Below are 23,297 nucleotides of genomic sequence, written 5' to 3' on the forward strand. Positions count from 1 at the left end.
GCACAATTTGGTTCCGAAAGACACCAGCACCTTTGACCGGCACCGCCAAACGTCAACTCACGGACGCAACAGCAGTTGCAGGATGACGGGTTTACGACTAGGACAACAGACTCGCGTGTACATCTTGTGGACACTCATTAATTATGTAGTCTTCAGATCAGCACACATCTTATCCACTCCGAATGCAGCTCGAACACCACTGTGAACGCAGAGCTTTAGAACACCCGAAAACGCCAAAACCGCGAACCTATCCGAGCCAATCACCACGATTACCACGATTGGCGCGCTCCTCAGGCGTACCTCAGTTTCGGTTCTACTTTTGCCACTTTGCCATTTTGCACAAGAAATTGCACCTGCGTTAATGTATAAAATAATTTCGTGAATTAAACTGTGACTAGTTTTTGTTTATTTATTCAAAGCCGCCAAAAGCAAAGAAGTTTTATCAGGTTTTGTCAGTTTCATTTTCGGTTGCACCACCCAGTACCACGGCGCCCAGTACCACCAGTACCATTTTAAAATTTCTTCGGTGCGAAATCAAAAGCATATATGCGAGTTTTAATAGTTAAGTTCAAAATATTTTAGTGTAATGAACTATGGTTTTTGATTAGAGGGAGCCTGGCAGAAAGTTTGGTAAAATACGGCCAAGCCAGGCCAAGCGTCCTGTAGAATGTTTGTTGTTGTGTCCACTGCTATGCTACTGCTCAACTGTTGAACTGTTGAACTGGATGTGCGCGAGCTGTGACAAGTGGTTGCCGTGTTTTCCCCATTTTTCTTGGTGTAGTCGACAGTGCTCCTGACATTCGTACGTTCTTCTCCTGACGCCAGCTTGACATGCCGCCGTGGGGCCTTGGAGGACGCCGCACAGGTCATTTTCCTGTCACGACGGCGTGCCTGTAGGCTCTTTTCCGGCTAGACGTCGCCGCTTTCACTTTCTCTGGCTGCGAACTTCAGAAAAAATGCTAAAACTTTCACCATCCCTGGCAATTTGAAATTCGTCGTGATAAAGCTAACAGGCGCACGCTTTCCGAGCCTCAGCCGCAGTTGTGAACGACGACAAGACGCAGAGCTATACACAATTTCACTTGTCCTTTTCCAAGGGCGACCTCTCGCAGATATGTTTACTGTTGTGTCGAGTGGACCACATACGAACAGGTGTGGCAGATGGGTTATCGCGGGTTTGAGGCTTTCCGGTTCAAATAACCATGGGGCCCTTCTACACAGCTTATGACCTGAATGAACCGAAACTCTCCAGTTTCGCCTGCTTGAATGGAGATGCGCGACACGCTCGTCTGTTTTGTGTACTGTGCAGCTTTCCGAGGATTTTAACGCACTACTACTTTGCGTTCTCTAGAACAACTTTCTGTGGCGCTTCGTTTAAAGATACCAGTGCGAGGCGACGGCTTCGACAAGCGTGCTCTTCCCACGCATTGACGAGCATAGCAAACAAGTTTGGAAGTTGACGGCTCGCGCTCGGCACTTCCGCACAAGAAAGTTGTCCTCGAGCTTAGCTTGTGTGTGTGTGTGCGTGCTCGTTACAGTTTTGTGTGTGTTTCACTTCATCTATCCGTTCCGTCCTCGGCTGGATCCACAGTACCCGGAAGGTGAAATCCTCAACTTCACAAGATGAAGGAGGGGCAAGAAGAAAGCCTCAGCGTCCTGAGAAAGGTTTCGACAAGAGGACTGTTAGCTAGCTTGTGGCGGGGATTTGAATCAACGACATGTGCACTTTCATTCGTGTGCCCTCACAAACGCTTGACCTCTTCCCTTAATCTTCCCTTAATTTAGCATGGCTGAGGTGTCCACCGAGATGTGGGACACTTTACGGTGCCATTTCCTTTTCAGAAAAAAAAAATTCTTATCAAAAGTGTGATGCAACTGTTCATTGTACAGCATTCCGGGTGGTACCATATGCACGTTTGTGTGTGTGTGTGTGCTGTGTGTTTGGGTGGTTGTCAATGTGCTCAGGGAAAGTAATGCTTTCGCATTCCCACGCATAAGCAGTCTTAAGTGTCTCTGCTCAATTTTTATGTATATGCATTTCAAAAGCACCTGCAGGATGCCATTGATAGAAGAGAGCGTAGCAGCCTGGAATCAAGCTCATTACGAGCTGCTTTAAAGTGCCTTTAGTGCAGTCTAAGCAGCAGTGTTTGGTAGAGACGAGTCTTTTTCTTGAGGTTAAGGAAAAGAATAATGTGCAAGCTGTATCCCTTGCTTACATGTTGAATTGCTTTGCTTGGATGTTAAATTGTTTTACGAGACATGGCATTGAACTCATGAACTTGCCCTTTGCAGCTTTTATAGGCATCCTTCATTTCTATAGATCACAAAATTTGTTGCATTGGTTAGGTACCTTATTTTAAACTAGTATTTCTATACACATTCTTTTTCATTCCTTCAGTTTTACTGCTCCTTTGGACATTCATACAGTAGAACAAAACCTGTCATTTTGAATGATGGCAGCCACTTTGAGAATCCTCGTATGACTCGAGAATGACTTAAAGTTTTGTGTTTATGGAGCGTCTTTAAAAGTGTTTATAGAGCATCTTTAATGGACCTTTTTCTAGTAATGTACCGTACTGTAGTGGCTTCCAGGTGAACTGAGCCTGCTGGGCTCGGCTGGCTACACTGCCTCGCATCTTTTCTGCGAAAATCCTTTTCCATTTCCCGGTTGGCTTATATTCAGGCCATAGTTCGGAGGCAGTACTGGCTTCTTCTAGCCACAGCAGGTGGGCGTGAATCATCTGTGGACATACCCACCGGACTGTATATTGTCAGCACTGCATTTAATCCATTTAATCCTACTCAAAGGCCGTGGCGGCTGAATTTCGATAGAGGCAAAATTTTAGAGGCTCGTGTGCTGTGCATTGTCAGTGTACGTTAAAGAACCCCAGGTGGTGGAAATTTCCGGAGCCCTCCACTACGGCATCTCTCATAGCCTGAGTCGCTTTGGGATGTTAAACCCCAATAAACCTAAACCTAAGCCTAGACTCAAAGGTGCAGGTGAACTAGGCCACATCTTTATTGATGCCGCTGCTTGCAGGGACCACATACTCGTTTGTATGGGCCTAGGAGAGAGTAATACTGCACCTGATTAGTGCCCCACAGTTTGTCATGTTGTTGGTTGTACAAACGCTGTTTGTGGGAAAACACGTGCAGGGAATTCGTCCGTCATTTTTTCTGGGAATATCTGCGAAAATAGTGGACAAAGTGGATTGGTGCATGCACAGGGCACTACTGGTTTTAAAAAGGCTCATTACATTCCATATGTGACAATATGTGACAGCTGTGAAGACAATAAAGCTATGAAGAAGAGCCCTCATTTTTGACAATTGAACTATTGTTTTGTACCTGGGATTGGCAGTCAAGACAAATGCATTACGTGACACTGAAGTGGATATTTTGGTCTTAAATGGCTTTGTATGGCACTGGAGTGGTTTCAGTCATGGATGTAGAGTGAGTCTGAAAGTTCGTAGAGGCCACTCCGAGTCATTGAGACCTAAAAGGGCACCTGACCACTGTTCATGTCCTGAATGCCTTGGAAAGTGAAGACTGTTGTCTGCACAGAAGCAGCCTTGGAAGATTTGAGAAGGTTGTCTATCTTTGAACCCTATCAGTAGAGATCAGCTGTGGGGTGAGTGTTGGTCGTAAGGATATTGGCTCTTGATCAGAGGCATTCAGCAGCATCAGTTATCAAGAGGAGCTGCCAGTCTGTTGATCGATTTGTGGCTTTGAAAGCTTCTGAGTTATAGGAAGGCACCCCTCCACATCCTTGTCTGATGAGACTTTTACTTCTCAGCTGTGTTTTTCCTGTTCACATGCTTCAGTTAGCAAGCATAGTAACTGTTCTTAATATTGCTTTGAGGAAGAAACTGATGTGTGTGTTTCATTCCTTGAGAGGCAAGCACATATTAAGAGTGCTGTCTTCAAATCACTGCTTTGTTATCCTTTTGTGCTTTTCTGCTCTCTTGGTAGCTTTGAAGAGCCTTTGCTGAAGTCAATGCAATGTTTTTTTTTTTGACATTTTGTTTCATTTTATGTGGAAGTTTTAACGATCAGTAGAAATGCAGTCTTTATTTGTATGCTTACAAGATCGAATTTTTTTTAACCGCAGTACAACTGTTTTAGGATAGGCTTTTTGCAGTTTCTCATAGCAGGCCTGAGTGGATTGAGCTTTGTCACACTTGTCACATTGTGTGAGGCCTGAAGTTGCCATAGATTTTGCAGTTGCTCTGCTCCATGTGCACGCATTGTTGTGATTGTTGATGCTAATTTTGTTGTATTTTTTTAGTGCTGGATGCGTTAGATTGTCACTCAGTTATGCGGGTGACTGTAGCGTAACCAGTGGAACAAAATTTGCATTGTGTTGTCGAGTGCAGCCTGAGCAGAATCACTCATGTGCATTTGTTGGGTTTTTGCAAGTTTTCGTTGTTGCCTGATTTGAATTACATCTTCCAGCCTTTTCAGTAACGATCTTCATGCTTTATTGCTTCATGCAGAATTAGTCTTATATTTCATATCTGCCGTGGTGGTTCAGTGGTTATGGCACTCGGCTTCTGACCCAAAAGACGCAGGTTTAATCCTGGCGGTCGAATTTCGATGGAGGCTAAATTCTAGAGGCCTATGTAGTGTGCGATGTCAGTGCACGTTGAAGAACCCCTGGTGGTTGAAATTTCTGGAGCCCTTCACTATGGCGTCCCTCATAGCCCGAGTTCCTTTGGCACGTTAAACCCCAGGAAGCCAAACCAAACCTTGTATAACTGTCTAAGCCAGCCCTGAAGCACCCTTAGAGGTCCTTGAGTAAAATAAACACATGAATTATCGTAATACATAGGATTAAGTTTAAAGTAAGTCCACTGTGTAGTACTCAATTTTTGGTCCTATTTCTGCATTGCCATTAACTGATTGTGAAATTTCTTGTTTATGGGGTTTAACGTCCCAAAGCGACTAAGGCTATGAGAGACGCCGTAGTGGAGGGCTCCGGAAATTTCGGCCACCTGGGATTCTTTAACGTGCACTGACATCGCACAGTACACAGGCCTCGAATTTCTCCTCCAAAGAAATTCAGCCGCCGCGGCCGGGATCGAACCCGCGTCTTTCGGGTCAGCAGCCGAGCACCATGACCACTGAGCCACCGTGGTGGCTCAGTTGTGAAATATTAATGTAAGAAATGTCATATAAAGCTCACAGAGTTACCCCTGCACCCACTTTTAACTTATTTTTTGTTAACACTTTGGAAAGACCTTTTATTTGCCAGGAAAATGTTGCTGCTGGTTCACTTTTACGTCAAAAGTTAGAGGATGCAACAAACCTGAGCGACTAGTAAACGGCAGTTGTGAAGGTGTGGTTGGCATGAATGCAGCAACCAGGGCAAGATAGCAGTCCAGGGCTTTTTTGAAAGTGTGTGCTGTGATTGCTAGCCTACTGCATCTGCCCCGCTGCGGTGGCTCAGTGGTTACGGCGCTCGGCTGCTGACCCAAAAGACGCGGGTTCGATCCCGGCCGCGGCGGCTGAATTTCTTTGGAGGAGAAATTCTAGAGGCCCGTGTACTGTGCGATGTCAGTGCACGTTAAAGAACCCCAGGTGGTCGAAATTTCCGGAGCCCTCCACTACGGCGTCTCTCACAGCCTCAGTCGCTTTGGGACGTTAAACCCCAATAAACAAACCTACTGCATTTTTTCAGCATTCAAGTGTTTACTCAGGGTAATCAGGGTGACCTAAACTGCCAGCCCGATGTGCTTTTTTTACGAGTATTACAGAATGCTCATTGTTGCTTGTAGCTTGCATGGGCTGTTGTGCTTGTGGAACTGGAAGCTGTAGCAAGTAAGGAGAATTTGGTCTGTAAGGAAGTGCATCCACAGCAGATGGTGTTAGTGAAAGAGATTTATTTCAGACCATCGCTGTTTTGGCTAAAAGGGCTGTTAACATTTTATAAAATAGCTGAAAGCCCTAGCAACAGATTCAGGTCTAAGTGCATGTTAGTTGTCTCTCTCTTTGTGTCAGTTGTCATCGCAGTCCTCTGTAGATTATTTTATTGTATCTTCCGTTTGACGTGTTCTTGTTAGCTTACCAAATCATAATCCATGATAGCACGCTCTGAGTGTTTGCTTTATCTCTATCTGTGGAAGCCTTGAACATTAAATTGCAGAGATCCGCCGCAGTGGCTCAGTGGTTATAGCGCTCGGCTGCCGACCTGAAAGACATGGGTTTGGTCCTGACTGTGCTGGTTGCATTTCGATGGAGGTGCAATTCTAGAGGCCCGTGCAGTGTCAGTGCACGTTAAAAGATCACAATGTGGTTGAAATTATCTGGAGTCCTCCACTATGCTATTCCTTATAGCCTGAGCTGAGCCACTTTGGCATGTTAAACCCCATAAAGCCTAAAACCGATTAAATTGCAGTATTTGAATACAAAACCTTATAAAGTGACATGGTTTGGGAGTTTCAAAATGCTCTTTGTGTGGCTTGTCAACCAAATTAGGCAGTGGGTTGTTTGATTTGGTGCTCTGTCATGGCCAATAGTTAAGTGACCTTCCAGCTAAACCAAGATTTCATGCACGTCTTACAATATGTTCGAATTTATTGCTGGTGTTGTTACTAATTGAAAATATTGGTAAGCTAATGCTGTCATTTTTGCAGTTTTGGAGCCAGAAATCGAAGTCTCCTTGGCGCACCATTCAAGCAGGACAGCTGCACCCAGCTACGACAGCCATGACAGAGTGGTTTTGGAGGAATGGCAATAATTTTTTCGTAGAAAAAAAATATCCATCGGAGTCTGTCCGAATAGGAAAATCCGTGGAGGCAAAAGAACTTTATTTCATGCTGTCTTTGCAAGCAGCCTGGAATGGATCTATGTAGATTATTTCTGACTGTGTGGTTCATGCTATGCATCATTACGTCTCGAGCAGTGTGCCCTGGATCTGAGGAAATTAAATTTATTTGCCAAACCCGTGTTCTGTGCATGCTGGCTGGTAGTGATCACTAGTGTGGTTTCTCATGGACATGACCAGATCTCACTTTGCAGTTAGTGATATCATTTGTCTTGTTCGTGTTTAATTTGTTGCTGCTTCGATCGATTTCACTGAAGTGACTAGTTTCTTTATGCCAAGCATTTTACCCTCATTTCAAAGTTAATGTTACCTGCATTATGTGCAAAACAATGTTTTGGTTAGAAGATTTTGGAAGTGTGTCCACAGTGGAACAGATGTGTCAACTCTTTCTTGCCTGTGCTTTGCAGCTTAAAAATTGAATGTTTAAATACAAGGTATATGTGCATTAAAAGTGTTTGAAAATGGTACAAGTATGTTTAAGAAATGAATGTCGTGGTTTTTGACTGCTTTCTCTCTGTAATTGCTCTTGATTGAGACAGAGAGGTGGTTATGAGCACACTTTGTGCTTGCTATTGCTGTATTGTTCAATGAAGATTTTTCTCACTCTATTAGTGTTCCATATGAGGGATGCGATGTCTCTGCAATATTTCTGGCTTGTGTGCATCCACTTATATCGCTTTTATCACCTGCGTCTCCTAGTGCATTCCATTGAAGTGTGTGACTCCTGCACAAAGTGCCTAATGCATTTTCCTTTTGCATAGCAGCATTAGAGTATGATAATGATCTCGTTGAATGTGCAATGAAATGTGATTTGCTACTGCAGTGTCTTGCGTAATCCCTTTTGCATTGGCGTTGTTCTACATGGGGACATTTCGTTTTTTTTTTAATCTGTATTGTCTTTGAATTTTGTCGTTGAAGCTTAAGCAGCCCTTGTTTAGTGACTGAGAAGTTGTACTGGGTAGTACTCTGAAGCTACAGGTATAGATAGCATCCTTTAAAATTGGTAGCCTGGCTTGTTTGAGCTTGCAAAACACTCACAGAGTTGGGAGCAGTGCGGGAGAATGCCAGGCATTCGCAGGGTTTTTTGGGTGCCGCTTGGCTATCCGAATTACAACGCTTTGTGCAAAACACTGCTATATTGGTAGGAGAAGAAGCATGCATCCTTTCCCAGAAGCACCCGTTTTCATGGGGTTAGCTAAGCAGCTCTTGTGTGCGTAGTGCAACTTGGTAAGACTAGCCTTGCTGCTTGAGAAATTGATGTAGTTTGGTGATGGGGGACTGAGTTTTTCACTGTGTCCTGCTCAATTAGAGACATTTTTAAAGCGGCTGGTGAACATTAATAAGGTGGACTGGTGAGCTAGTTGGTTCATGATCGTATAATTGAGCAGCAATAAGTGAACAAGGACGTTGAAGAAACATACAGACGAGGACGCTGCTCCAGTGACAACTGAAGAAGACGATAGATTATCTTTCAAAGTTATGCCTGTTCTTCAGGATAGGTATGCGGTTTTTCAAATAAATTCTTCAGTTGTCAATGCAGCATAGTCCTCAACTGTATGTTTCTTCAACTTCGTTGTTCACTTTCTCCTGCTCAATATACAATGGCCGATGAAGTATTGGTCCCTCTACTTGCGAGAAGTGCAGGCAGGCTAGGTTGGTGAAGCTTCTGGTCGGCCTCCGAAGTTGAGGGGTGTCTGACTTGAGACGAGCTCCTGTTCCATGGTTGCTGGCACATTTTGCGCATTTTCGAGGTTCCAAATGGCGGTCATATAACAACTTCTCTCCCACGCTTTGCCGCAGTGCTGGAGTCTGGCCGCTATTCTCAAGCTTGCTCCATCAGAAGGCACACCGAGCCCAGCAGTCGTTCGTTCAAGCCTCGTCGGAATAGCTGGCTGGCTACAGGTGTAGTTGCCAGCGTACCAGCTAAGCAGCGCGGGAACTGCACGAGGCTGAGCACTGGTGCAGCCACTGAACATCGGCCAAGTAGCTGTCTGTCTCGACGGAAACCGGCCGTTCAGCTTGCGGACTGTCGTTTCTCTCGCGTTGCCAGTGAAGTACAGAAGTCCAGCTTTGCCAGAACACCCTTGGACGTCCAGCACTACGGCTGTGAGATGTGCCCGGAGTCGTTTAGCCAGTTGAAAGACTTGCTAAGCCATGTTAGGGAGTATCATAAGTGATGATGGAGACATTCGCCTTGCTTGTTTGCTCTGTACCAGGATGTGAACGATGTGATATCCCACTGCGAGGCTGGTGATTAGTGATTTGTTACGTGAAGAAGTTGGATTGCCGAATGCTTGTGGTCTCGCTTTCCTTAATGAAAATGTCTGTTTGCTGTATTACGTCTTGTCAGTCAAAAGCCTGGAATTGGGTCGGGCCTAGCGTTGATTGAAGTATTAGATGATTGATATGACTATACTGGTGGGAAAATTTGTTTCAAAGTGTGTATTAGCCATTATTAGGGCTGCAATATTAGGTCTGCAATATTGTTCATATTTTCATCTTATTTCCCTTCAGTCAGATCTGCACATGCTGCAGGAAGATTTTTAACTGGTATTTTGACCACTGGTATTCTGCATGCTTTTTAAGAGTACTCAAACTTGACTTGAAATGTTGAGACACCTTTTGCATTGCACGGGTTCAGCTGCTTTGGTTTTGTTGGTTAGCGCTTTTATTGGTGTGTTTGTGTTTAGTGTACATTTTAAACAAATGTATAGTTGGTTTGTCTTCATTCTTTAATTCTAGTTGTTCTACCAGCTTGTTCTAGCAGTTGTTCTAGCACGCATTGTGTGTTTTTGTATACCTCTGCATGAGTGAGTTCTGGCCTCAAAAATTGTGTTTACTTGATCACTCCCAGTATTATTTCTTACCTGAGCTCTGTGTTATCCTTAAATCATACTACTCATGATTTGGTGCAGTTTTCATGAAGATTGTGCTTACATTTCCTTTTCATCGGGAGATACCTTCAGCACATTTTGCTGATTAGTTCAATGGTTTAGATCGTAGCAGCTCTGGTTAGTAGTATTGTCATGCTGCTTTGTTGTTATTAATAAGTTTCAGTCTTATTTTTCTGGTATGAAAATTGTGATAAACATCCTAGTCAGGGACTCTTGTGCCTGGCTTTGGCTAATGTGATATTTTTCAGTTGCTTATATTGTATATTCAGATTTTTATTTATTGATATTTGTAGAGTTTCATATTTTTTGACACTTTACTGCTGCTGAAGTATGCCTGTGCACGTAAAATGTCACTGCTTGTCATATTTTTTTGTGGAAAATATTGGAGCATGCAGTGCACATAGCCTATTTACTATTTTAGTAGTTTTTGGCTTGATGAATTTTTATCCATTAAATTTTTACATTCTGATTGGTTCACTCATTACTTGGGCACAATTTTTCTTTGGGCTGTTGCTTGTGCAGTTGACACCTTTTCTTTTTCTACTCCCAGATTAGCGGGTAGCATGTTTGGTGCAATGCCGTTGAACTCGATAAATAGTGTCCTATTTATAAAGAATGCTTAAATGGGGCCCTTGTACTTTGTGAGCTCAGGGAGCGTGAACACGGCAATTTTTCTTGGCCCATTGCTGTTTTGTTTACTGACAGCTAGAAACAGGCCTGAGAAGTTCATGTCCTTGCCACTTTTCAGCCTTTATTTTTTTTTTTTTCAAACACTTTTTTAGACAACTATGAGGTATTGGGAAAATCTTTTCATATGCCAGATAATCAAATACTGAGATTTGAGATCATGTTGATTATGCTGATGTGTGTTCATTATCCTGATAAAAATGTGCTTTATAAAAGTCACATAGTTTAAAGGAGGCAGCCGTTAAGAATTGATCGGAATTGCTCCAAACGTGAGGTACATGGATGATGGCCCAGATACTGATCGCTCACTTCTGCAGTCTTTTTTTATTTTTGGCCCATCATGGCCTCAATCTGCATTGTACAAGAAATGCTTGTCAAGTTTCAACACTTTTAAGCGTTCTTATGTATTTGAATTGCTACTCTTTACAAAGTATTTTTGTTCTTCCTTCACCTTTCAGATTTAACCTTCATTCATAGAGTAGTCCAGATTGGGTGTGTAAAGAATAGACGACACTGAAAGTCAAGTAAATGTTTTATTTGTTCTTGCTTTTCTTTGAGAGTATAAAAAGTATGCGGTAGAATGTTTTGTGTGCAATGGACAAAGTGCAACATACATCTAGGAGTCGATCAGATGTGGCTGTAGAATTGTGTCAGGAAAGCTTGATACCCAGATACCCGAAATGATGAAATGCATTTGTATTTTTCATTGGGCTTATTCATTGCTATTCAAGGAGGAAGTCCTGACTATTCCTGAGGATAACTGACGCTGACCGCGAATAATCTGCAGACGGTAACCACATTCTTGAATCCTTAAGAGTATCTTTTCGAGAAATTTCTTCAAATGTGGGAGTTCCAGAATTGTAGGCAGCTGGAAGTTCCTGCTTGAAAATTGAAATAGTTGTCAGTTTGTTACTCTATTGCTGATGCTGAGTTCATTATTAAGCAGCTATTCTTACTGTATAAACTTTGACTTTTGTCTGTTTGTCAGTGCACCACTGGTGACATATGCTTTTCTCTCTGTAAACTAATACTGTTGCTTTGATAATCCTTCACTTATTTGCTCATTTTTTAGTCACTACATTTGAACAATTGCCGCCGCGGTGGCTCAGTGGCTATGGTGCTCGGCTGCTGGCCCGAAAGACGCGGGTTCGATCCCGGCCGCGGCGGTTGAATTTCTTTGGAGGAGAAATTCGAGGCCCGTGTACTGTGCGATGTCAGTGCACGTTAAAGAACCCCAGGTGGTCAAAATTTCCGGAGCCCTCCACTACGGCGTCTCTCATAGCCTTAGTCGCTTTGGGACGTTAAACCCCATAAACCAACCAACCAACATTTGAACAATTCTCTCAGCGTGTTGTCTGGCTGTATTGTGTTTATACACTATTTTTCTCTTTGATGAACTCGCATCTTACTATTTTTGGCTCATTGTGGAGTTCTGTCCGTAACTCGTGTGCTTTGCAGGCAGTCAATCATGCGTACGAACTGTTGTGCAGAATGCAAGAATTTATGTTTCACACTGGTGTTTCATGTGGCGTGGAGGAGTGCCATATCGTATTTAGTGTTGCTTTCTCCAGTATTTTACTTAAGTATGTTTGAAACTTTTTTTTTCTGCATGCTCTATATGTAGCCGACGTGCATGCCTTTTTTCTATCTCATAACTCGTTTTACAGTGGACTGTTGATGATTCCAACTCAGAGGGGACCAAGAATGTGTTAAATTATGTGCAGTTCAGAGTTGTTCAGTTTAGATAAACTGGGTGTTCAAATTAAGCGAGTTTGATTTAACTAGAATCCACCTCTTCTTATTGCTCGTGGCCCTATAACTGTGTGCGCTTGGGCAGGGTAAGGCTGGCATCGTTGGAAACTGGAAGGCATTGCAAACTTCTCATAACTCGTTTCCCAGTTGACTCTTTATGATTTGAACTGAGAGGGGACCAAGAGTGTGTTTAAATTATGTGCAGTTCAGATAAACTGGGTGTTCAAATTAAGCGAGTTAACGAGAATCCACGGTTTCTGATTGCTCGTGGCCCTATTACTGTGTGCACTTGGGCAGGGTAAGGCTGGTGTCGTTGGAAGGTTGAAAGCATTGCAAAAACGTTTCTTTTCCCTCGCAGGCTGGGAACCCGAACCCGTCACATTCTCCGAAGGTATGGACCAAGTGAGTCAAGGTCACCACAGTGGCCGCAGCGAACTGGTTCGACACCTCATGCCCAGCGCCCCTGCAGAGAACAGCGTTGTGTTAGAACAGGGCAACTTTGTGAACCCCGCCGAAGAGCTCCGACTGAAGTGGCAGGCAGCGGGTCTTCCAGACTCGTCGACGGCACATCAACGGCCTCCGCGGCAAGAACAGTCTTCAACCGTGACGGTGCCGTTTCTGAAGCGTCGTTGGCCCTGCCAGCTGTGTCCCATAGTGTGCAGCACTGAGTTCAACCTGTCGAACCACATGCGGAGGCATGCGGTCCGCAAGCGGCACGCATGCCCCGTCTGCCCCGTCACGTGCAGCACCGAGTTCAACCTGGCGAGCCACATACGCACGCACACAGGCGAGAAGCCATTCAAGTGCGAGGTGTGCCCCATGGCGTTTGCCGCCAAGGGCACCCTGGTGAACCACATGCGGACGCACACGGGCGAGCGTCCTTTCCAGTGCACCTTCTGCAACAAGCGCTTCACGCGCAAGTTTGTGCTCCGCGACCACATCAACTACCGCCATGCGGCCGAGAGCAGCCTGCCATCTTGAAATGGGTTCGGGTGGCTGTTCCGCGATGTCCGGAAGCTTATTCGCTGACTTGCGACATTCGTCACCGAAGCGACTTTTGAATGAGGGTTCCGTCTTTGCTGAGTTTGTGGTGATTTTCCTTGACTGATTTTCCAATGAATACAGTGGGTTTTTTTTTTGTTTACAACTGGGCCTCATGATTTGGTTAGGCAGCTAAGGACTGTCAAAGCAGTGTTAAGGCAGTGAGCATATAAATATATACCCGGTTTTTGATAACTTGAACTTAAGGTTGCTAAAACTTTGTTTAAATAACTTGGAGTCCATGTTAAAGGCAGCTGTTATAGTCCACTGAGTGTTGACAGAGTCAAAACGTCAGTTTGAATAAACCGTCGTAGTTTCAGTTTAGAGTTCAAAATAATGTGCTCATTTGTTTCATTTGTGTTTTTCCTTCCATCACTCGTGTAGGACTGGGAAACTGCAGGTCATTGCAAGAGCCCTGTGTCCTGCATTTGACGTAATTTAACTGGTGTTGATTGTGTGTGCCCTAATTTATACATGTCTCGTGCTGGGTAGAGAGGTCCAGGGAGTGCAGCTACAAAGGTGCACAGCTTGTTTCATCTTCAGCAGGACTAGCAGCATTCTTGCTGTGCACATTATGCAGCTTCAAAAAATACTTTCATGTCTCTGCCTAGGGAAATACTGCCACAGTGGTTGAGGGTGCAGCAAACTCGCAGGTTTTTTTGAAGGTGCGCTAAGCCTAGCAGTGATTTCTCTCTTTGAAAAATTAATTTGGCTGCTATTAAAATTGAATTGGTGCTAAGAGCAGCAGTGATTTCTTACTTTTGAAAATTAATTCAGGGCTACTGCTATTGAAATTCAATTTGCACTAAGCCTAGCACTGATTTCTTTTTTAAAATTTATTCAGGGCTACTGTTATGCCCCGCCCCGGTGGCTCAGTGGTTATGGCGCTCGGCTGCCGACCCGAAAGACGCAGGTTCGATCCCGGCCGAGGCGGCTGAATTTCGATGAAGGCGAAATTCTAGAGGCCCGTGTGCTGTGCGATGTCAGTGCTCGTTAAAGAACCCCAGGTGGTCGAAATTTCCGGAGCCCTTCACTACGGCGTCCCTCATAGCCTGAGTCGCTTTGGGACGTTAAACCCCAATAAACCAAACCAAACCAAATCTGCTGTTATTGGAATTGAGTTTATCTTTCTGTATGTGCGTTAGTGACTACAGAAAAGATTTCTTAAAGCAGTGAGCTTGGCAACACATGCTTGAACGCATACCGATGTTATCGTTATTTTATTCTGAGTTTCTTGCATTGCTTCTACAGAAAGGGTGAGTGCATAGTTGTTTTAACGGCTTTTCACTGAAAAAGTGGCTAGATTGTATCTGGGAAGCCAGAAACTGTACTAAAAATGCTTCAGAGATTGTTTTATGGTCGTTCACAGTTTATGCTTGAAGTTATTACTATGGAGGTGACATTTTTTTGCTTTCTAGCTAGCAGTTTATACACTGTATCATTCCATTAAGTTGGCGGATAGCTGTGTTGGAGGCTTTCCAGCTCTTGCAAGCTAGATGACTTTAAATATTCGTGCAAAAAAGGATGTAGGTTGTTAAATAATTATGCCATTTAAGTGTCATTTTTTTTCGATTGGTGAAAGCTGTATCAGACTGTAGGATACAGCTTAAGTCTGCAATGAAGCTCTGCCCACATTCAGGACTGTCACACAGATTTCTTCCTTTTCCTCCGCAACAAAAAAGTAATTGGTTGTTAGTACTTTTCTTGTTAACTAACAAAAAGCTAATAACGAGAAAAAATTATAAGCTTTAGAATTCTGACACCTGGCTTGTTTAATAATTAAAGCAATAATTAAAAAACTGATTTCATTTACTGTTTTGATTGGCTAGTAGTAATACAGGATGCCTCAGACCATGGCCCAGTGCTAGCTGTGTTTTTTTTTTTTAAGTTGTATCCTAATATAAGACTGAGCGTGTAAATTGTGTCGTTGATTTTTTTAAAACTTTGGAGTTATGGTAATTTGACTCAAAAATATGTTTGAAATGCGTTTCGGCGCATTTCAAATTTTCTACTGGGTGCTGGGATATGTCTAGTACGTTGGAAGTTATGTGATCTTTGACCATTTGCATGCTCCTGTGTGTTGGTTGCACTGTGATTGCTGATAAGTACTTAGAAGTGCTATATTGCATGTTGAAATGCATATGAACCTGCATACTTTTGGTGAGCACCCCCCCATAAAATGTGCTCTATTGAGTCCTGCATTTTTGAAAGCACCTCAAGGCTGGAAATGATGCAACTTTGACCATGCTCTCTGGATGTAAACAGCTTTCTATGCGGCCAAACCTCTTTCCATGGCTGCCCAGCCTGTATTTCTGTTGACCAATTTAAATGGACAAATTTTTCATTGCTGGGTCTAGGGGGGTGGGGGTTGGGGGGGGAGTGTGTTGCTGCTAATGCTTGCTAGCAGGCCCCTAAGGTGAGGACTTTTGTTATTGATGTTCAAAAATTTGGCAGAGGCACCTAAGGCCGCCTACATGTGAGAATGCGAAAACATTAAAGTGCTGAGTCATGCTATGTTGCAGAATGACAATGAGTCATGACTATGACTGTGCGTAATTTGTGCATACAAACTCTATACACCTTATATTATGTTACTTGTAAAGTGCTGAGCCATGCTACATTGCATAAGTAAAATACTGAGTCATGCTACATTTCAAAATTATTGAGTCATGACTATGACTACATGTCATGACTACGTGATTTTGCACGAACTCTGGATACCTTACATTACGTTACTTGTAAAGTGCTGAGTCATAATATGTTGCAGAATGACTATGACTACAACTCTTGGCTTTCATAAGACATAGTTTGTTATGTTTCATCATTCATGACTATACATGTTCACTTACATGTGTTATGACATCGTACACCGGCGTTCTGACATCCTCCAAATTTCTTGGCATAGACAGCGGACACCAGCTTTTGTGCTAATGGGGCACATAAAATGTACTGATGAGCTAGAACTGAGATTAAGTTGCTCAGAATTAACTGAGCTTTAAATTGTCATGTGGTGGCATTTCGTTATTTGTGAATAGTCTGCACGAGAGGCTGGTTTCATTCTCATTATTCATTTGTGGAGGGGGCAACCAATTTGTGACGGGCATAAATTCCTTCGGATAGAGTGAATGGTGAATCTGTGTGACTGTTTTCTTTGTTCATGGCACATTACACCACACTCGGGAGAAAAAAGGTCGTGAATATTCTCTTGGTGTTTCAAGCTAATTTCACTTCCAACATTGCGTGTATTGGATCAATTATGTGTGCTTCTTGGCTCTATTCTAAAGCATGAGTGGCATAATTATGCTATGCGTGTGATGGTAAGCCTAACTGTGTCTAGAACCTGATGTTGCCATCATCTGCACTATTTGCTATGCACTTCAGTGCTTCTTTATACCACTGTATGTATGTGCGAGTTGCCTCAAGCGATGTGCTGTGGACAGTTTCGCTGGAACCTCTTGAAGAAGAGGTTGTGTAAACCACTCCGGTGAATAATAAATTAGCACCCATGAATTTGGTACATCGGGTGAAAAGTGCTATCAAATTTCTCTACAGGTGTGAACGTTGTGCAAACCCAGGGCTATCCAGCTTCATGGAAGCGTGTGTTGTTTGACAAAATGCCTGTGCACTTAATGTCATGTTTTCTTGGGCAAAATGGCGTGTGGAGACAACTCTTTCTATCCTTTTAAGTTATCATTTTTGTGGCGGCGGTATGTGCTTATGCTTTTTTATGAAGCTGTAGCTTGTGTATTGATGCAGGCATTGTGTTGCTACTATTTTATACCTTACTTGGTTTTTATGTTTGTCATCCTGATGTCATGCTTGCTATAACTACATTCACACGTGATGCTTCAAATTTATTTAGAGCAAACTGATTGCATGATGCTGAGTACGCTGCTTACTTTTTAGAGTGTTGCGAGGCTGAATGTCCTTTAGTTTTTCATTGGCGCTCTGAAATTTTCATGCCAGCATTAACAGGTCATTTAGAGTTTTTGTTTTCACTTGATGGAAGTCGCTTTTATCTCGGCTGTCTTTTTTGGGTGCTTTTATGTGCATCCTTTATAGACATACTTCTCTGGTTATAGTATGTGCACCTAGGTCTCCACAAAGCTGTGAAGTATTTCCTAAATGTAGTTGCAGAACGCACAGTATTCGAATGGCAGTTCCGCAGAAATCTGAAGAATGCAGTTGGTCAACTTGGCCGAAGGGTGCATGCTCTTGGTTTCTGCAGCATGTAGATTAGGTAGGTCGAGACTTTAGTTCAAGGTTTGGGCAGAATTTGTAGTGGTGCCAAAAGAACTGAAAGCCAGGCTTTTCAGGGTCGGGTAATTGTTTTAGTTGTACTCTGATGGAATGGAAACTGAAGGAAAGAACTCGCAGACACTGCTGACGCTGAGCTGCATCAACTTGTGTCATGCAAATGCACCTTTGTGTATGATTTTCGTGACCGAATGAAAGAAACAAATTGGTACATTGCTGTCTTTGTGGTTGTGTGCTTGCAAACAAAGCGGCCCACTGCTTGAACACTTTGGACAAGAATGTCTTGCACTGCGAAGCAAATCCAAGTAGTGTGTCTTTGTGTGAGGAAGCACAACTAGGTGAAGTTAGCAAGATACTGGCTGCATTATCGCCATAGATGTTTTAAACGTCCACAGGATGTCCAAGGCAGTTTCAGTGCTCATTGGGATTGTGTCAGCAAAATGCTTTTTATTCTTTCGTGTAAGAAAGGCGAGAGGTGCAATTTCGGGGAGTAATAAAGGAGTAATAAGGAAGCAGAGTGTATGCATAGTACTTCTCCAAGGACTGTGCTCTTTGTCACCATTTTGTAGTGGTCAGAAGTTGCAGAGTCTGGATCTCTGGAAAACTGCCAGACTTCCTGAAAATTTCATCATCATGCGACCAGAATAAAACTGACGTGGCAGGATTGCACTTGTGATGGATGCAGTGGAGAAGCAGAGGGAGCAGCTCACTGTTATTGAAACGTACACATGCAGCCATTGCTTCGCGCTGTGGAGATGCAGTATATTGCCACCTAGCATTGCCAGGTGGCGCATAGCTGCTGACGACGACGAAGAAGGGCTCGCGCCGTGTGGAATCTGTCGCCCTTGCTGCCCCAGCTTGCGTGGCCTTGTCTGTCTTCGCACTTGTTATTAAAGCCCCCCTTCGTCAACAAGTACGTTACAGTTTGGTGGAGTGTGCCGGGTACCCGTGAACCCATGCAAGAGACCCCTCCAGGCAGCCGTCGCGCCAGCCCTGTACCACTCGACACCCCGGTACACCGCTTCAGTCGGAGGATCCAGGGGCTGCCTCTGGAGGTAGGACTAGTAGAGAGCGGCGCCATGGAGACAGCCGCTCCTTCTCCTCTGCAAACTGCCGCTGCCGCGCCATCTCACTACACCCTGCAGACTCCGCGGATTCCCAAGACGTTCCGTGGGGAACTTTTTGAGGATGTGGAGGACTGGCTCCTTCATTTTGAGCGCGTAGCTGCGTTTAACCAATGGGACGACGCAGCCAAACTCCGGAACGTTTACTTCAGCCTCGAGGATGGTGCTCGCACCTGGTTTGAGAACCGAGAGGACGTTTTAATCTCGTGGCATGAGTTCCGTCGTCGGCTGCTGGAGGCCTACACAAGCGCTGATCGTCGTGAACGAGCTGAGCGTGCACTACAATCTCGCATCCAGCTGCCGAACGAAACTGTCCAGATGTACGTCGAGGACATGACGCGCCTATTCAGAAGAGCTGACCCGGCCATGCCGGAAGACAAGAAACTCCGGCATTTGATGCGTGGCGTCAAAGAGCAGCTTTTCGCAGGCCTCGTGCGCAGCCCACCATCGACCGTTGCTGCATTCCTTACAGAGGCCACAACGATGGAAAAGGTGCTGCAACAACGTTCTGCGACCTACGACCGGCCCGTGCATGCTGCTGCTGTCACCGCATCGTTTGCTACCTCCGGGAGCCACCCTGACGATCTGCGTGAACTGATTCGCACCATCGTGCGTGAAGAGGTCCTGAAATTTTGCAGCCCTTCGCAGCCAGCGCTAGGTTCGATTTCTGCTCTTGTTCGCGAGGAAGTGCAACAGGCGTTCAGGGCTCCTGCTGTCGAAACACCTCCTCTACCAGGAGAATGTCACCGCCCCACCTATGCTGAAATTGCGAGGCGCCCGGCTGCGGTTTCGCCACCACCGTTTCCGGTAACGCCTCCTGAGCCGCGGTCCTCCGTGCCACCAGTGCAGTATTTCGACGATCGCCGAGCGCCCTTGCGGAAGGCCGATATCTGGCGCACACCTGATAACCGGCCACTCTGCTTTCACTGCGGAGAACCAGGACATCTCTACCGTAACTGCTCTTATCGACGTCTCGGTCTGCAGGGCTTTCGAGCCGATTCATCCAGACCCCGGTTTGGCCATCGGCCCCCTGCCATTGAAGATTTCCTAGCGGAACAGCGAATTTCAGCCCGCACGCCGCATCAGCCGCGCTCATCGTCTCCGAGGCGCTCTTCCCCGAACCCCCACAGCTCCTCGCGAGCACCACAGGGTCGCTCGCCCAGCCCTCGTCGGGAAAACTGAGACCGGCGACCTTCGGGGGCGAGGTCGCTGGGAGTCGCTGCGCTGAAGACCTCCCGTCGCCGCCGCTACGTTCCGACCGTGAACAGATGGCACCGTCATCCGACCTAGACAGCCCCGTTTCTTTGGACATACCTGTTCTTCTCGACGGTCACAGAGTCAGTGCATTAGTGGACACCGGGGCCGACTATTCAATTATCAGTGATAAATTGGCGACTCTTCTGAAAAAAGTGCTTACTCCATGTTCTGTGGTGCATCTTCGTACAGCCGGTGGTCATCTCGTTACCCCAAAGGGCATTTGCACGGCTCGCGTTCAGATTCATGGATCTACGTTCGTCATCAGTTGTGTAGTTCTGTGCAATTGCTCCCGCGATCTCATTATCGGCATTGACTTCCTGCGGGAGTATGGTGCTGTGATCGACCTCCGCCACCGAATCATCAGCTTTTCGACCAGTCAAGCCACCCACCTCGCCGACTCTTGCCACCGCAGTGCCGCCCTTCGTGTCTCTGCTGACAGTGTCACGTTGCCGCCACGGAGCAGTGTTTTGGTTGAAGTCGCCTGCAACGACTTGCATGACGCAGAAGCAGTCGCCGAGGCTAACTGTTCACTCCTGCTTACTCAAGGCATCTGTGCCGCTCGCAGTCTATTAACGCTTCGTAGTGGCCGGTCTGCGGTGCTGGTCACAAATTTTTCTAATGAGTACCGACATCTTTTTGCAGGAACCGCTATTGCTTCTGCCGAACCTTTTATCGATACTCCTGTTTGTTTTGCTTCCGCGGCAGCCGGAACTGACGAGCCCTCCCTTGAAAACGTCGACATAAACTGCCACCTGCCTCGGGAACAACGACTGGCTTTGGAGCTTCTGCTGAAGGAATACAAGCTGTGCTTCGCTTCTTCCTCGAAGGTTCGTCAAACACCCATCACGCAGCACCGCATCATCACCTAAGACGACGCTCGCCCTATACGACAGCAGCCTTACCGTGTTTCTGCTAAAGAACGGGCAGTTATTCAAACCCAGGTTCAGGAAATGCTTGATGATGGCGTTGTTCAACCTCCCCAAAGCCCGTGGTCTTCGCCTGTCGTCCTCGTTAGGAAGAAGGATGGCACTCTCCGGTTTTGTGTCGACTATCGCAAACTGAACAGTGTGACCAAAAAGGACGTCTACCCGTTGCCGCGCATTGACGATTCGCTGGATAGATTACGGCGCGCTAAGTACTTCTCATCTATTGACTTGAAGAGCGGTTATTGGCAAATTGAAGTAGATGAACGGGACCGCGAAAAAACCGCTTTTGTGACTCCAGATGGCCTCTATGAATTCAAAGTGCTTCCTTTCGGTTTGTGCTCCGCCCCGGCTACGTTTCAAAGGATGATGGACACCGTCCTCACAGGCCTCAAGTGGCAAAGCTGTCTTGTCTACTTGGACGACGTCGTCGTTTTTTCGGAAACGTTTGATCAACATCTCCAGCGCCTGCGGGCTGTCCTCGACGCTCTCCGCTCGGCTGACCTTACCCTGAAGCCCCAGAAGTGTCATTTCGGTTACGAAGAGCTCAAATTTCTGGGTCACGTTGTGAGCGCTGAGGGAGTGCGGCCAGACCCCGAAAAGACTGCCGCCGTCGCGCGCTTTCCCGTTCCAACCGACAAGAAAGCTGTCCAGCGCTTCCTGGGTCTCTGTGCGTACTATCGGCGCTTTATTGCGGACTTTTCCACGATTGACGAGCCGTTGACGCGTCTCACCAGGAATACCACCTCCTTTGTCTGGACCTCTGAGCAACAGACCGCTTTCTCTACGCTCCGCCAGCGCCTTCAAACATCTCCCGTTCTTGCGCACTTCGACGAAGATGCCGATACCGAGGTTCACACCGACGCCAGTAACATCGGTCTTGGAGCTGTCCTTGTTCAACACCAAGAGGGCCTTGAGAGGGTTATCGCCTATGCTAGCCGTACTCTCTCCCGCGCCGAGAGCAATTACTCCACGTCTGAAAAAGAATGTCTTGCGGTGGTGTGGGCCACCATGAAGTTTCGCCCTTATCTATACGGCCGCCCATTCAAAGTCGTAACCGATCACCACTGCCTATGCTGGCTGGCAAATTTGCGAGACCCATCTGGACGCCTGGCACGCTGGAGCTTACGGCTCCAGGAATTTGACATCACTATTGTCTACAAGTCCGGCCGCAGACACGAAGATGCCGACACACTGTCGCGCGCACCAGTTGATCCTGGCGACGCAGCGCCCGATGACGACAGCGGATTCCTTGGTACGCTCACCGCCTCCGACCTACTGACCCGGCAGAGGGCGGACTCGGAACTTCGCCCTCTCATTGACGGCCTTGAAGGTAGCGATACGGCTATACCTCGCCACTTCTCTCGACGTCTTGGCTCCTTCTGTTTGCTGCAAGGCCTCTTGTACAAGAAGAACTCGAGAGGCAACGATAGACCTTACCTTCTGGTCATTCCAGCCGATCTCCGAGCTGACGTTCTTTTCGCCTGCCACGATGAGCCCACATCTGGCCACTTGGGCTTTTCACGTACGCTCGCCAGAGTGCGGAACATGTACTACTGGCCTGGACTTTCTGAAGATGTCAAACGCTACGTTAAAAGCTGCCGAGAATGCCAGCGCCGGAAAACGCCACCACTTAAGCCGGCGGGTTTTCTCAAGCCCGTTACAGCCCCTCGCGCTCCGTTCGACCAGATCGGTATGGACCTCCTCGGCCCTTTCCCTTTGTCGCACGCCGGCAATAAGTGGATCATAGTTGCTACCGACTATTTGACTCGCTACGCCGAGACCAAGGCGATCCCTCGTGGCACAGCTTCCGAAGTCGCGGAGTTTTTCATGCACAACATCGTCTTGCGACACGGCGCCCCATCGCACGTCATTACCGACAGGGGGACGGCATTTACAGCGCAGCTAATCGACCACATCTTTCGGCTGAGCTGCACAACGCACCGCAAGACCACAGCCTACCATCCGCAGAGCAATGGCTTGACCGAAAGATTGAACAGGACCCTCTCGGACATGTTGTCCATGTACGTAGATGTCCAGCACAAAACTTGGGATGAGGTCCTGCCGTATGTCACCTTCGCCTATAACACCGCCCTGCAGGAAACTACGCGCTTTACACCGTTCCGCCTTGTGTACGGACGTGAAGTTCAGAGCATGCTTGATGCCATGCTCCCGTGCCCAGAGGATGACCAACTCGACCCAGACGCCCAACAATTTGCCCAACGTGCTGAAGAAGCCCGTCAGCTGGCCCGTGTGCACATCGGGCAACAGCAGAGCACCGACGCGCGCCGTTACAACCTTCGCCACCGACAGGTTGACTACAAACCCGGTGACCAAGTCTGGGTATGGACTCCTGTCCGTCGCCAAGGCTTGTGCGAGAAACTGCTCTGCCTCTATTTTGGCCCTTACAGAGTGATCCGGCGTGTGAGTGACGTAAACTATGAAGTGGTTCCGGACGGTGTTGCGCAACCCCGACGCCGACAGCCCAGCTCTGACATTGTGCACGTTGTACGGCTTAAGCCGCACTATACTCGGT

The 23,297-nt window shown here is 46.2% G+C and overlaps 2 protein-coding genes across 2 annotated transcripts in view; one reads left to right on the forward strand and one right to left on the reverse strand.

Moving 5' to 3' along the window:
- LOC149337101 (uncharacterized) overlaps window positions 1–23,297 on the reverse strand; it is a 94,744-nt gene that overhangs the window by 16,193 nt on the left and 55,254 nt on the right. The window lies entirely within an intron of this gene.
- Window positions 5,188–15,372, forward strand: LOC149337102 (uncharacterized). Its single transcript, XM_089553321.1, has 2 exons — window positions 5,188–10,931; window positions 12,518–15,372. The coding sequence occupies exon 2, from the start codon at window positions 12,553–12,555 to the stop codon at window positions 13,138–13,140; it is 588 nt and encodes a 195-aa protein (XP_089409447.1). The 5' UTR covers window positions 5,188–10,931; window positions 12,518–12,552; the 3' UTR covers window positions 13,141–15,372.

This window comes from Amblyomma mixtum, chromosome 7 (genome assembly GCF_055824585.1).
Source record: "Amblyomma mixtum isolate Tamu chromosome 7, ASM5582458v1, whole genome shotgun sequence".
NCBI classification, from domain to species: Eukaryota; Metazoa; Arthropoda; class Arachnida; order Ixodida; family Ixodidae; genus Amblyomma; species Amblyomma mixtum.